Source organism: Trichechus manatus, unplaced genomic scaffold, assembly GCF_000243295.1.
Source record: "Trichechus manatus latirostris isolate Lorelei unplaced genomic scaffold, TriManLat1.0 scaffold00013, whole genome shotgun sequence".
In the NCBI taxonomy this organism is placed as follows: Eukaryota; Metazoa; Chordata; class Mammalia; order Sirenia; family Trichechidae; genus Trichechus; species Trichechus manatus.
In genome coordinates, this window is record NW_004443949.1 from 18,479,207 (window position 1) to 18,494,662 (window position 15,456).

Genomic DNA, 15,456 nt, shown 5'->3' on the forward strand with positions numbered 1-15,456 from the left:
TTTATATTTTTCTAGTTTTTTATTTTGACTTGTAGGATTGTTAGTTTCCTTTGTGGTTACCTTAATATTTACCCCTATTTTCCTAAGTTTATACCAGTGTTTTATTTCTTCATATCGCCTTGACTTCCTCTCCATATCAAAAATCTGTGTCTACATTTTTTAAGTCCCTCTTTTGTGTTTTAAGGTTTTCATCTTTTACATATTGACATCTGTTTCTCTATTTTCAGTGTTTTAGCTTTGATTTACTTTTGCGACTTCCCTATCTGGGTTGATATCTGGTTGCTCTGTCCTGTGTTCTAGTCTTGGGTTGTTATCTGATGTTACTGATTTTCTAACTGGAGGACTCCCTTTAGTATTTCTTGTAATTTTGGTTTGGTTTTTGCAAATTCCCTCAACTTGTGTTTATCTGGAAATGCCCTAATTTTGCCATCATATTTGAGAGACAGTTTTGCTGGATATATAATTCTTGGCTGACAGTTTTTTTTTTTTTTTTCCTTCTAGGCTTTATATATGTTGCCCCATTGACTTCCTACCTGCATGGTTTCTGCTGAGTAGTCCGAGCTTATTTTTATTGACTCTCCTTTGAAGATGACTTTTTGTTTATCCCTAGCAGCTCTTAAAATTCTCTCTTTTATCTTTCGTTTTGGCAAGTTTGATTATATGTCTTGGTGACTTTCTTTTGGGATCTACCTTATGTGGGGTTCGATGAGCATCTTGGATAGATATCCTGTCATCTTTCACAATATCAGGAAAGTTTTCTGCCAACAAATCTTCAACAATTCTCTCTGTATTTTATGTTATCCCCCCCTGTTCTGGTACACCAATCATTCTTAGGTTATTCCTTTTGATACAGTCCCACATAATTCTTAGGGTTTCTTCACTTTTTTAAATCCTTTTATCTGATTTCTCCTCAAAAAAGTTGGTGCCAAGTGCTTTATCTTCAATCTCACTAATTCTGACTTCCATTGCCTCAGTTCTGCTCTTATGACTTTCTACTGAGTTGTCTAATTCTGAAACTGCACTGTTAATCTTCTGGATTTCTGATTGCTGTCTCTCTATGGATTCTTGCAGCCTGTTAAATTTGTCATTATGCTCTTCTCTAATCTTTTTAATTTCCTCTATTGCGTGTTCTGCATTTTGCTTAATTTCCTTACTAATTTCTTGAAGAGTTCTGTATATTAATCTTTTGTATTCTGCCTCCGTTAATTCCAAGAAATTTGCCTCCTCTAGAAAATTTCTAGATTCTTTATTTTGGGAGTTTGCTGAAGCCATCACGGATTGCCTCTTTAAGTGATTTGATATTGACTGTTGTTTCCAAGCCATCAATAAGTTATTATATTTATTTATTTTATGTTCGCTTACTGTGCCCTAGCTTCTTGTTTTGTTTTGATATTCCCAAACAGGCTGCTTGTATGAGCTAGTTTGATTATTGGCACCTTTGAAGCTCTAATGTCCTGTCAGCAGGTGGTTAAATCTGTTACAAGGTATGTGAGCTCAGGAGTCCACCCACCCCCCCTTATGCATTCAGCTCAGGTGCCCAGGTAGATAGCCACCAAGTATGTGGTGTAGGGTCTCACTTACAGTCCTAGATAGGCATGGATGATTGGTGTAGGCACAGGCTTCTGGCTGCAGCTGGAGGACACACTCTGAGCAAGACAGGGGGCTGATGGCCACCCCTGAGTGTCCAGGAGGAAGGCATGTCCCTATTCCCTAGAGTATGTTGATGCATGGGTTTTGCAGCCGGACTATGAGCAGCTAATGCTGTTGGCTGTAAGGACTGGAGGGCACCTCTTATTCATGGGCCCCTCTCGCAGGTGGCTAGGTGGTGTGGGTGGAGCCACCAGTCTTCAGGCCCCTGATGTGGGTAGGTGAAGACCCTGCTTAATGGGCAGAGCAGTGTCAAATGTCAAGAACCTGCCACTTCACAGCTGAAGTAGTTGAAGTTAGAGTTCTGGTATAGACCCTGTTGTACTGAGGTCCTACGCCATTGTGATGGGCGCACACAAGTCTATGCAGGGGGAAAGGCACTCAAAGTCCGTGGATCCCTTATGCCTGTGCCTAGGCAAAGGAGCTGTGCCTACCCTGAGTTCCTGGCTTAGGGGAGCCAGCAGTTTATTTTTGCCCCCGTTTGTTAATTTGTTCACTCTCCAAGGCAGGGAAAATGGCTCTGGGCGTGTGATGCATCCTACTTCTGGCCCAGAGGACTCACAATTGCTGAAGCCAGTCAAGGACCTAGTGCATAGCAGGGAGTAGCGAGGTAAATAGGAGAGATGTTTTTCCTTAAAGGGGGTGTTTTTGATCTGTGTGGTAAGCTGTATGCAAGTTCTTATCTTTCGCAGAGGGCTGCTTTTCAGTGGTTCTGGGTGGCCATGCAGAGTCTCTGGTGCTGCATCTCTTCCGGTGTGGAAAATGTCCCTCCCGAGCACAGCTGCTTGCCTGTCTCACCACTCACCCATGAGCTGCTCAGGACTGAAGGGCTCAGGCTCTTGCGAGGTCAGGTCTGGCAACTCCTTGCTGCTTCTGAATCATCTCTCCCCATCCTGCCACTCAGTCCAGTTCATCAACTCTGCCTTTGATCTTCAGGGCTCCCAGATTGCCATATATAATCAAATCTCTTGTTTTTTCGGGTCTTTGTTGTAAGAGAGTCCACTGGAAGCATCTGACTACTCCGCCATCTTGGCCCCGCCCCCTCCACTTTTGCTATCTTGACACACCTAGCAGCAGGGAGCATGAATAGCCTAAAAATATTAAGAGGCAATGATATCATATTTAAATTTCTTTAAACTTGCTTTCTTTTTGATCCAACAAAGTATTTTAGATTCTAAGACAACAAACAGTAAAGTTTTATTGGTATTACTGGTACAAGAGCTCATTCTCACAATTTCATCCCAAATGGTATCACCTTTCAAGAATCAAAACAACAGCCAGTATCAGCAAAAGGAAATTAGTTTTCTTATCACTTATGGTCTATAAGGTTAAATTTAGAACTTAATTTTAAATGTGCTTGCATTTTCATTAATCATTTGTACGTTCATTTGTTGCTCAGATCAAACTGCTGCTCAGGGTAGAGACCACTTTTTACACCCAACACACCCAGCACAGTACTGACAACATAATGGTGAAAACCAACCAAAACCAAAACTCCATTGGCGTTGAGTGGATTCCGACTCATATCGACCCTAAAGGACAGAGTAGAACTGCCCCATAGGGTTTCCAAGGAGCATCTGGTGGATTTGAACTGCAACCTTTTGGTTAGCATCTGAGTTCTTAGCCACTGCGCCACCAGGGCTGGAGAAAACCAAACACGTGACCAAAAAGAAGACATCCTGAATCCTGTTGGAGTAACCAACCAAAAAAACCCACTGCCGTTGAGTCGATTCTGACTCATAGTGACTCCATAGGGTTTCCAAGCTTGTAAATCTCTACAGAAGCAGACTGCCACATCTTTCTCCCATGGAGCCACTGGTGGTTTCTAACCTTGGACCTTTTGGTTAGCAGCTCATCACTTTAACCCCTGTGCCACTGGGGCTCCTGTTGGAGTAACAGATTGTTTTAATTTTACTCTTCTTTATGGACATTTTGCTAATCTAGCAGAGCTGGTGACAAAATTCAACAGGAAAGTGTATTTTCAGGGAGGAGATGGAAGAGAAAGAGGGGAAAGAGAATTAAAATAACAATATGTTTTGAGCCCTTCCTAACCAAGAACTGTGCTTGCATTATATCATTTCATCCTCACAAGTCCACCATGTAGACACAATTGTAATCTCCATTTACTAGATGAGGAAAGTAGGACATGGAGAGACTCAGGAAGCGTTCAAAGCCAAATCATTGATAAGTGGTGACAGATGCCAGAGCCCCCAATATGATGAGTACTATGCTATAGTAAAATCAAACTAAAGGCTTTCATCATCTTTCCCCTTTCGTCCACAATTACTGTGAAACTTGTGCAGAAGACGTAAAATGGTAGTGATACATCACAGTAAACCAATCTGACTTCCTTAAATCCCATTTCTTTATTAATAGAAATAAATTATTCTTTCTTATCATTGCTGAAAGAACCATTCTGAGCTCCTTTGCCCATTTCACAACTAAGCCAGTGTCCCCTATAATGGACCTTCATAAGCAGAAGCCCTGGGTTGTCCCACTAGAAGCAACTGATTTGTAATGAAATGGGAGTAACAATATTCTTTGCCATTTTAGTGGCCTTAAACAACAACTGATAATGTTTTTAACCCCCGATCTTTTGGTCTACCACTCATTTGTCAGTTTATTGCACTGTGGTGGCTTGCATGTGATGATGCTGGAAGCTATGCCACCAGCATTTCAAATACCGGCTGGGTCACCCATGGTAGACAGGTTTTAGCAGAGCTTCCAGACTAAGCCAGACTAGGAAGAAAGGCAAGGCTATCTACTTCCAAAAATTAGCTATTGAAAATCCTGTGGATCACAGAATATTGTCTGATACACTGCTGGAAGAAGAGCCCACTGGGTTAGAAGGTATTCAGAATACATAGTGGCCGCAACAATGGACTCGAGCATATCAACAATAGTGCAGATGGCACAGGACCGGGCAATGTTTCCTTCTGTTGTCCATGGGGTTACCATTAGTTGCAGCCAACTTGATGGCAGCTAATAACAACAATAATCTTTTGGTAATAATAACGTTAGTTACCTAAGTAATCAGTGGTGTCGCACCATTATAAGCTACCTTAAGTGGAGTTTTAGAATTTTGGTGCACTTCATTAACACATCTTGTTCTGGTCTAATCAATTTTTATCTCCAAATACACAGCTACCCAAAATTTCAGTAGTTCCCCACTGCAGTATCAAGGAAGACATGGAGAGTAACTCCTCAGGCACCCTTTCAAAAAAGCACACTCGGCCCAGCTGTTGGCTTTGTTGGGGTCTGCCTCAGCTTTCAAGCTGAGGTTATACTATTTTCAGGGCAGCATTGGCCAATGACTGAGCAAGGCTGTATTATAAGGGCCTAGCCATTTTTGCCCAACACTATCCCTTTAAGGGGCAATCTTTTTTTTTTTTTTAATGTTATTAGAATTTTTTTAATGTGATTAATAGTTGTATTAAATATCATATAAATCATCAAAATTGTAATTTTGTTTTTTACCTGTTTTCTTACAATTATTTCCTTTGTCATGGAATTTAAGACTAGTCAACAAACTTCTTGTAATTAATTGGCCTGTTTTAACCAGTAAAAGAAAAAAAGTAAATCCAGTCTACACTGACTTATGGCAACCCCATGTGTGTCAGAGTAGAACTATGCTCCATAAAGTTTTCAGTGGCTAATTTTGGGGGAAGTAGATAGCCAGGCCTTTCTTCCAAGTAAGGAACAATCTTTACTTCAGTGCTCCCTGTTGAGCTGGCAGAGACTTTGTCAGCTCTTCATCATGCTGTGACAGCTTCCCCTGCCCAATCCTGCTTCCTCCTTTCTCCCTTCACCAACATTCCTCCTCAATAAATCTCTTACCCTCATAAATTTATATCAGCATCTGTTTCCTGGAGAACCCAACCTGAGACAAGTCTCAAGATGTAATGTCATAGAACATTGCTAATATTATCAAAAGTGTGTTAAATGACTACAAGTGTCATTTTACACAGTTCATTTCAGCTCCAGAATAACCTTCAGTACCGCATGTTGTTAGCATTTTCGCATGTGGGCATGCTGTATCTACAGCCTTCCCACTAAAAATGACTTTGATGTTGTTCTGTAGAGTATTACTATTAGGTCATGAGTCCCTTTTGCCTGAGACAGACTTCCCATCGGGAACCCTTCCACCTTCTCGGAAGCAGAGCCATCCTCCCCAGTTGTAGTTTGCCGTCGAGTTGATTCCAACTCCTGCAGACCCCATATGTGCAGAGTAGAACTGCTTCATTGGGCTCTCAAGGCTGTGACTTTTCGGAAGCACATAGTTAGGCCTGTCTTCTGGGCCACCTCTGGGTGAGTTCAAACTGTCAACCATCAGCCATTTGGCTAGTACTCAAGTGCTTAACTGTTTGCACCTCCCAGCTGCCTCTTCTCTCCAGAGGTAAACTGATTTCTTATCATTCTCCCTGCTCTCCTCATCTAACCAGATATGTTGAGCTATATACAAATGTACCCAGATTCTTTGTTGAGATTCCCATCAGCTAGATATGTGATTGTGTGCAAAGGGCCATCTACACAGGCCTGAATCACATACAAACAAATTTTCCTTACTCCTTCAGTGATTTTTAGTTCTTTATTTCCTCCTCTACAACATGGACCTCAAGTAGCTACTGATTCAGTTAGTATGATTATAGATGGTAATCATTAATTGCATTTGAAATACGATGTTTTTTATGTTTTTCTATAAAATGATTGAAAGAGGTAAAATTGTATTGTCTATCTGAAGATTGGAGACCTGGTGGCACAGTGGTTAAGTGCTTGTCTGCTAAGCAAAAACCAGCAATTTGATTCCACCAGCTGCTCCAGTTCTGCTCTGTCATATAGGGTCGCTATGAGTCGGAAGAGACTCAACAGCAATGGGTTAGCTGAAGATTTCTTTTTCTACCTAATGAAAACGCACTAGCCATAATTTTCTGGACATTAAATTCTAAAGTAGATTTTTTAAAGTGTAAAAAACCATTGTTTTTTGGGTTAGCAAATTAAAACAAGCATTATTAGTACTCCAAAATTTTATCTCTGTTATCATGAATATGAAGGAGCCCTGGTGGTACAGTGGTTAAGCACTCGGCTGCTAACAGAAAGGTTGGTGATTGGAACCCACCAGCTGCTCCTCGGGAGAAAGATGTGGCAATCAGCTTGCATAAAGATTTACAGCCTTAGAAATCCTATGGGGCAGTTGTGCTCTGCCCTACAGGACCACTATGAGTTGGAATCCACTCAACGGCAGTGGGTTTGGTTTTTTTTTTTTTTTGACCATGAATGTGGATCTGTTATGCAGTTTGTAGTCTTGAAACTCAATTTAGCTTCACATATTGTTCCTTATTTAACTGGTTCTGCGATTCCTATCATCTGTTTTGCTCTACAATTTTAGAAAGGAAGTCTTCTTAAAGCAGGAGATTTTGTAATCAGGTATCTACTATCTTTCCTTCTCCTTATTATCTTCCAGAATGTTGGAAGAACGTAAAATACAGCCAATGTTTTGTATCAGCTAGGGCTTCACAAAAGAAATAGAATCAGTAGGAGATACATATTAAAGAGATTTATTGCTAGGAATTAGCTTACATAATTGTGGGAGCTGGCAGGCTAGTCTGAAATCCTTAGCTCTTACAGCCTTTCAACTGATTGAATTAGGCCCACTCAGATTATGTAGGATAATCTCCCTTACTTAGAGTCATCTGACTTTAATCACATCTATAAAATACCTTCAAAGCAAAACCTAGAGTAGTGTTTAATTGAATATTTGGAGCTATAACCTAGACAAGGTGACACAAAAAGCTAACACAGCTTTATTTAAAGACGACAAACTAAAATGGTCTCTAGAAAATAAAGGATAGAGAGAAAGTTGGACGAAAGCGAAGGAGAGAGAAAGGAAGCACTAGAGAGTTAGCTTACACATTAAAATAAATTTCCAAATTTAAGTATATTTCCTACCAGCATGTGGTAAGCCATTCCATCTGATTATCATTATCATTTTATCCCTTTAGACACTGAATGCTTTATCATACACATACGCACACGCACGCACGCACAGACACAGAGTTATATATGGAGGCGTCACCAGGCAATAGTTAGAAAAGATTTGAATTCTAAATAAGCTGCATCTCAGTCTTAACAACATTTTTATTTAGGCAGCACAGGCAACTAATGTGAGCAAATCAACAGCCATTTAGCCATAGGGATTTCTTATTTTAAATTGTGCTGACTTGTAAGTTATTAAGTGATCTTTGCTTTACCTTAAGTATGGACTGCTCTTCTTAAACCATACTAAAGCAGGGCTTTATGTGTAGTTATTTCTCTCCATTTTTCACTGAAAGCCAGATAATTGATTTCATCACACTACAGCCAGGTTGGCACTGAGTATGTTGCCTATTATGACAAGTTTTCCTTGACTAACTAATATATGATCATAGCACAGGATGGCAAACACTATATATATATATATATGTATATATATATATATATATACACACACACACACATATATATGTGTGTGTATGTATACATTTGATATCATAAATAAATATCATATATATATATACACCAAACCAAAAACCAAACCCTTTGCCATCAAGTCAATTCCAACTCATAGCAACCCTATAGGACAGAGCAGAACTGCCCCATGGGGTTTCCAAGGTTAGCAGCTGAGCTCTTAACCACTACACCACCAGGGCAGCTCCATATATATATATATACGTATATATATATACACACACACACGTAAATAACTAGGAGAGAAGATTATTTCCTACATATCAAGATTTTCCTAACTTACTAATGATCATTTGTTCTCTTTCTTCCAGAACAGGAGCTAGGCCATATTTGTTAAGCACAGTCTGATATCAGTACGCTGCTTCATCATTAAAAAACAGAACAACATTAGCAATAAGGTCGCCATACAAGAAGGTTACCTGTTTCAGTACTGAGGATAAAGAGCACTCAGCATCTAAAGGGATAAAATATGATGGTAATCAGATGAATTGGAATGACTTACCTTATGCTCTGTTTAGGAACTAAGAAGATATTCATACCCCCTTCCTAGACTTAAGATTCAAATAATGGAAAAAAAAAACAAACTAGTGACCTGACCAAGCCAAAAGTAAGCCAGTATGATGGGGAAAAAAAGGCAATTTCTTTTTGTATCTACACTTATATCCTGGAATGAATAAAATATTTATACTGCATCCCAGTTCACCTATTAATGTGTAAAGTTCCCATGAAATATCTACAAATTCTGCTTATGAAGAATTATCACTGAGAAATCTGGCATGACTTCCCCAGTAAAGGTAAGAACTTCAAGCTCAAATCTTCTTTCTCCAGATTCTGGCTTTTAAAAACAAAAGCATAGATGCTACAAAAATACACAACACATAAAAATATAGTACATATAATAGAAAAGCAAACTTTCTTTTTTCTTTTTCTGGTTGAATGGGCCAGATGATTTGGTTCACTATAGACCCTGAAAAAAGACAAATGTATGTTTCAATAGAGCCATAGAAGTTTAGCATTTGAAAGGACCTTTAAGATCACCTATTCCAATGCTTTCATTTGGAAACTGAGGTTCAGAGAGGTATATGCAGGCTTAGAGTGGTATCTGTGAAGGAACTACCACTCAGCTTCCAACTGGGTTCACATGTGATAACTCATAAAACAATGTGAAATACTCCATCAACCGTTTGCACCTCATCCAAATTGAAACAGCCCTCTAAAACTGTACTAATGGAAATCTAAACCATAGAACCCCAAAACATCATGAACTCAACATGTCAAAATTTCTTTTGAAAGAATCATTATAGTCAAATGTATCGCTACCAAAAAGGGTAAATTCTAAGATAATTATTAATACACTCCTGGGGCGCTGCTTTGGAACAAGTAAAACATCTATGATTTAAAGTAAAATGCAACGTCCCTTCTCCCCCAAAAAACAGTCTATACAAATACCAACTAACCAACCAACCAGTTGTCGTTGAGTTTGTTCCAACTCATGGAGACTCATGTGTGTCAGTGTAGAACGGTGCTCCATAGGGTTTTCAATGGCTGAGTTTTCAGAAGTAGATTGTAAGCCTTTCTTCCAAGGCGCCCCTGGGTGAACTTGAAACTTTCAGTTAGCAATCGAGCATGTTAACAATTTGCACCACCCAGGGACAGTAGATACCTGACATTAGTTGTATATATGCAAACATAAAAGCCCAACAATCCCCATCCAATGTATACATTTCCATTTATACAAAGTTGATACGTAAGATGACCTAAGCACATAAAGTAAATAGATTCTACCTGTCTTAGCTCAGCCCTCCATTCCTTGACATATAGATGGAACTTTACCATGATTCCTAAAACTATACAGTGCGTTGTCCAATATAGTAGCCCCTAACCAAATGTGGCCATTTAAATTAAAATTAATTTAATTAAATAATACTAAAAATTCAGTTCCTCAGTCACACTAGCCACATTTCAAGTGTTTAGCAGCTACAAGTGAATAGTACTGGTTATGGTATAGGACAATGAAGATATAGAACATTTGCATCATTACAAAAAGTTCTATTGGACATCATTGCCCAAGCGAAGATTCTCTCACCACTCACCTTATATTACCCTCCTTCTTTCACTTCCTGGATTATCTATATAATTTTATAATAGCCTTCATGCCAACTCTGCCACTTCTGAGTGATGTGGCCGCTGGGTAAGTCATTTAACCTACTAAGCTGGTTTACTTATCTTTAATACCCTAATAATAATTCCTTCCCTATTAGTTTCATAGTTTTTTTTGAAACTCAAATGAAAGTATGGCTGTACAAATATAAAATATTATTATTCCTGTAGGCTCTTTTCCTTTCTTTTGTTTTCTAGGGATGTCAGAAAAATGATGTTTAACTCCTTTTTGCTCTTAAAATGTGGAATAAATATTGTAACTTAGGGAAGATGGAGACCTTTATAAGACCACAGAAATTTGTGAGATCTCCCAACTTGGCCACATAAGTTTTTTCTAGGCTACGTGACTGGCCTTATATTCTACATAATGACTCATAAAATAAGCAATAGATTCCAGTGTGTGTAACCATAAAAGAATACATCAGTAGTTGTTTATTTGGGAGTAAAATTATTCCATGGTATATTTGTCAATTATCATTATGGTAATAATAGCTAACGTTTATTGAATACTGCCAGCCATTTTACTGCATACTTCATTTATATCATCTTACCATATTTTCACAACAAACGTATGAAATAAATACAATTATTTTCCCATTTTATATCATGAAACTGAAACTCAGAGTCTTAAGAAATTTACCAAAGGTCACAAAGCAAGTGGGGAAGGGGGGAATTTGCTGAATTTTTTCTTTTTTTCTTTAAAAACTTTTAAAAAAAATCTATATGCATACAGTACCAAACAGTTTTCCAAAACATTTGTACCAATTTTCACTCCTATTGTTAATGTATGATAATTCCAGCTGAGTCACATCCTCACCAACATTTCATATTGTTTATCTTACTTTCGATATTCTGACGGAAAAATAGTCATATTCATTGTAATTTTAATTTGTATTTCCTTGAAGACTAATGAAGTTGAACTTTTCATATATTTATTGGCCCTCTGGAGAGTCTCTTTGCTGACTTGCCTGTTCATTTGCCTATTTTTCTTTTGAGTTGTCTGCTTTTTTTGCTTGGATTTGCAACAACTCATTTTTCTGGAAACAGGTCCTTTGTCATATATATGTCATACATATAAATATATACACATATATACGTATATATGTTTATTTGTGGCATACCTCTTCACTCTTCTCGGCATCGAGAACCAGGCTTCAAGCAGGTAGACAGATGGTTGATCTGCTTCACTTTCTGCCTCCTTCTCTAAGCATGTATTTAAAATGCTCAAGGTAAAGGAAAAAACTATTGTACTCTAAAATAGGAACAGGAGAAATAAGTTGGTGCAGAAATATCCAGCACATCAGGTCAATTCAAAGCGGAGTTTTTTTGTTTGTTTTTTGTTTGGATCTGACCTTTAGTTTTAGGGAGTGAGAGTATGTGTGTTTATCTATGTGTGTCAGACTGTCTATATTTCTGTTTATTCCATTGCATGTTCCCTTCAAAAGTCTTTAGCCATTTGGTCTGCTCACCTCTCTTTTTCATGGCTTTGTATCCTAACTTCTGGAGTGACTTCCCCGGCCTTCCAGCACTGGCTGCAAAGTAGGATAGAAAGTGTCCATTTTAAGTACCTAACAGGGAACCTTGCACACAATATGCCCTCAATATTGATTTGTTGACTATAATGGATTGAAGTTCCCTCTCCATTGCTATGTAGAAAATAATCATAGGATGCTGTTTTATTTTGAATCTTTTTTAATGTCAACTAGGAAACATTCTAGGAAGAAACAAAAATAACATACTTTGTAAATGATGTTTAGGAAACCTCTAATAGTTCTTCATGAATTTTCTGCTGATTTTCTCTAAAGCTATGTCTGACCACTTAAATGGCATCTCACTAATAATCTCCTTCCCTCTTTTATTTATTATTATAGATACACTGTCTCACGATCTGAGACAATCTATTGGCTCTTGCTGTGAAAACTCGTATCTGACTTCTCTGACACCAAACTGCAAGGATCAATCAGATCAACTCAGTTTAGTTCTGTTCCCAACTATTTCACTTGTGTTCTGACACCTGCTGCATATGCAGCACTTCTTCCTCTGACCCTCACACCTGGAGCTAGGCCAGATCTCACAAGTTAAAGGACCCTGTCCTCCAGACTGCCAAGTCGACCCAGATAATTTACTAGAGGGACTCACAAAACTCAGGAAAGTGCTATACTTACAATTACAGTTTTATTATAGCAAAAGGATACAAACGAAAAGACCTATCGGGTGAGGTCTAGGAGCGTTTTCAATGTGGATCTTCCATGTCCTAAGACAGGGACATGCTACCCTCCCACGTGCATCGATGTCTGTCATCAACCAGGAAGCCCATGGAGCATCTGTGTCCAGAGCCATTACTGGAGCCTCCTTATGTAGACATGATAGACTGAATTAGCCCCTCTCCCCTGAGATCATCTTATATCACCCTACAGTCTTCTGGCCTGGCCAGCCCCTACCTGAGTCATCTCATTAGCATAAATCCTCAGGTGTGGTCCAGAGCCCTAATGAACAACACTTCAGTCACTGGAGAATTTCAAGGTTTTAAAGATTATCTATCAGGAACCAAGAACAAAGACCAAATTCTTCGGGTATGGTTAAATTCTTTACCCCACAGTTCTCTAATAGACTAGAAATTTACTAAAGATGTTCCATGGGTTATTTTATTTAATCCTCACAATCACTGTCCCTAGCAGACCTGAGTTTGAAACCTGGCTCTGCCACTTACTTAGCAGTTGACCTTGGCTAAGTTGCATTTTCTCTTTGCATCTTAATTTTCTCATTTGTAAAATGAAGATGAAGATACCCACCTCATTAGACAAAAGTGAGGATTTAATGAGAAAACATATTATACATGCCTTGTATAGTGCTTGCCATATAGTAGGCATTTAGCAAATAGCAGCTGGATAAAAAATGATTCATGTCAAGAGTAGACCATTCAAGAGTCTGCTCCATACATCCTGGGAGAAGTTCAGACTGACATATGCAATTTTTCTCCTGCTTTATGAAAGTCATCTTAGGTTCTTCCTTGAAAACAAGCATATACAGCATGTCCCAGGAGGTATTTTTGGCTTCTGAAGTGCTCTAAATCAATGAAGGAAGACAGCAATCATCTGTGAAACATGTTCTTTTCCTTCCGCCCACAATCTGTTTGCCAACCTCGAATAGGTTAAAATACCAGTACAAAAAGTTCAGTTTTAAGGAGTACCAATTATTTGTTTCTTAAGAAAAAAGAAAGTTTCACTTTGTTTATCTGACAAACAAGTAAAATCCTATCTTTAATGAATATGGACTTAAGTACTTATAAGAAAGAAAAATGTCTTCAGACTCAGCTAAAACTAATCTCATTATCAGGGTGAGCATCTGGGAAAATAAATGGTCTAACTTTTCAGGAGAATTTTTTGTGAACTTTTGTAACAATTTTTATGAAGTTTTACAGATCTAGGTTGTCTTCAATGTAAAATATTACTATACACCAAAAGGAAATTTTAAATATGCTTTATAATTTTAATAGCTAAAATTTTTAAATAAACATTTTTGTCACTATAGAAATTTTGAACATAAAAATGTAGGCCAAGGATGAAACTCCTATAATCCCAAAGCCAATCACTTTTAATATTTTTCTAAGCATATCGTTTTAGAGGGTAGGGGGAGGAGAGGAGATTAAACATAAGTTAATAGTTCTCTATATTGAATTTTATATCTTTTTTTTACTTAACTTTGTAGTACAATATTCTACATAAGCTTTTTGCAAAGTGATAAGAAATTCTTTATGAACATAATTCTAAAAGCTACTTATTTTCTCTTAATCCTTCTCTAGGCAAATTATTTCAAGAGAGGTAGTACAGCAGAGTGATTAAGAATGTGGAGTCAAGTCAAATTTTTGGTTTCAAATCCCAGCCCAACCAAGTTACTAGTATAAACTTGAGCAAGTTGCTGTTCCTCTGTGACTCAGTTTCTTCATGGAAAAAATGAGAGTTTTAAGAATGTAACTACCTCATAGAGCTGGTATGAGTATTAAATGCATTAATACACTTAAATACTTAGAATAATGCCTTGTGTATAGTAAACATTCAATAAACCTTATCTATAATTATTATTGGAGCCCTGATGGCACAGTGGTTAAGAGCTGAGCTGCAAACCCAAAGGCTGGCAGTTTGAAGCCACCAGCCACTCCTTGTAAACCCTATGGGGGAGTTCTACTCTGTCCTATAAGGTTGCTATGAGTCAGAATCAACTCGGCAGCAATGGGTATTATTATTATTATTAGCTATTATAATCCTTGGCAAAGCACTTTAAATATTAAATCTTAAAATGAGATATATATAATAATTGGTTAAATTTAAAATTTACAAAATTCTTGATAGATATTTATAATGCTTTCTCAGTTTAAATTTCAGTATACGCAAGTAGTCTGAGTTTTAATCCCTAATAGTTAGTTGACTTTATAGGTTAACCTTGTGATTTTATTTTTCACTTGTTGAAAGGTTATATGACATTACTGAAAAACTAAATTTATCATATTTTCTAATTAAATTACTTAAAAATATAAGTTGAAATAAAATGAAATTTAAATTCCTGTTTCTCAGTCTTCTAGCCACTAAATAGTTGCACTAGCCACTTGTTGCATCAAACAGCCGAACAGCCATATATGGCTAAACCAAAACCAAACCAAACTCACTGTCATCGAGTCAATTCCAACTCATAGCAACCCTATAGGACTGAGTAGAACTGCCCCATAGTGTTTCCAAGGAGTGGGTAGTGGATTCAAACTGTCCACCTTACGTTTAATAGCCAAACTCTTAACCACTGTGCCACCAGGGCTAGTGGCTATCATATTTGAGAGAACAGATAAAGAACATTTCCATCATTGCAGAAAGTTCTACTGGACAGAGCTGTACTATGTCTCTCAGCAGAAAGTAGCATGCTTGGATTATGCATCAACCCATGAGTAATGGGCTTTCACCCTAGCTTTATTCATCTAAGTATGTAATATGTAGTAATTCAATTTTTTTCTAATATGATCTGACCTTAGTATCATTTGAGAATTAGATCAATCTTCTATGGTAAGGATCAAATGTAAGAAAAGCAATATGTGTGTGTGATATACATGTCTTATTTCACATTTTTTCTTTTCTGTATTAAGTGAAACACTACTTTCAA

At 37.8% G+C, this 15,456-nt stretch overlaps 1 protein-coding gene across 1 annotated transcript in view; it reads right to left on the reverse strand.

Annotated features, from left to right (window-relative positions):
• The window catches only part of NDFIP2 (Nedd4 family interacting protein 2), an 82,874-nt gene extending 74,186 nt beyond the window's left edge, over positions 1-8,688 (reverse strand). Inside the window, exon 1 of the mRNA XM_012554153.2 lies at positions 8,654-8,688. Coding sequence (XP_012409607.2) covers positions 8,654-8,688 — 35 coding nt within the window. The remainder of the gene's footprint in view (positions 1-8,653) is intronic.
• Between the last annotated feature and the right edge of the window lie 6,768 nt (positions 8,689-15,456).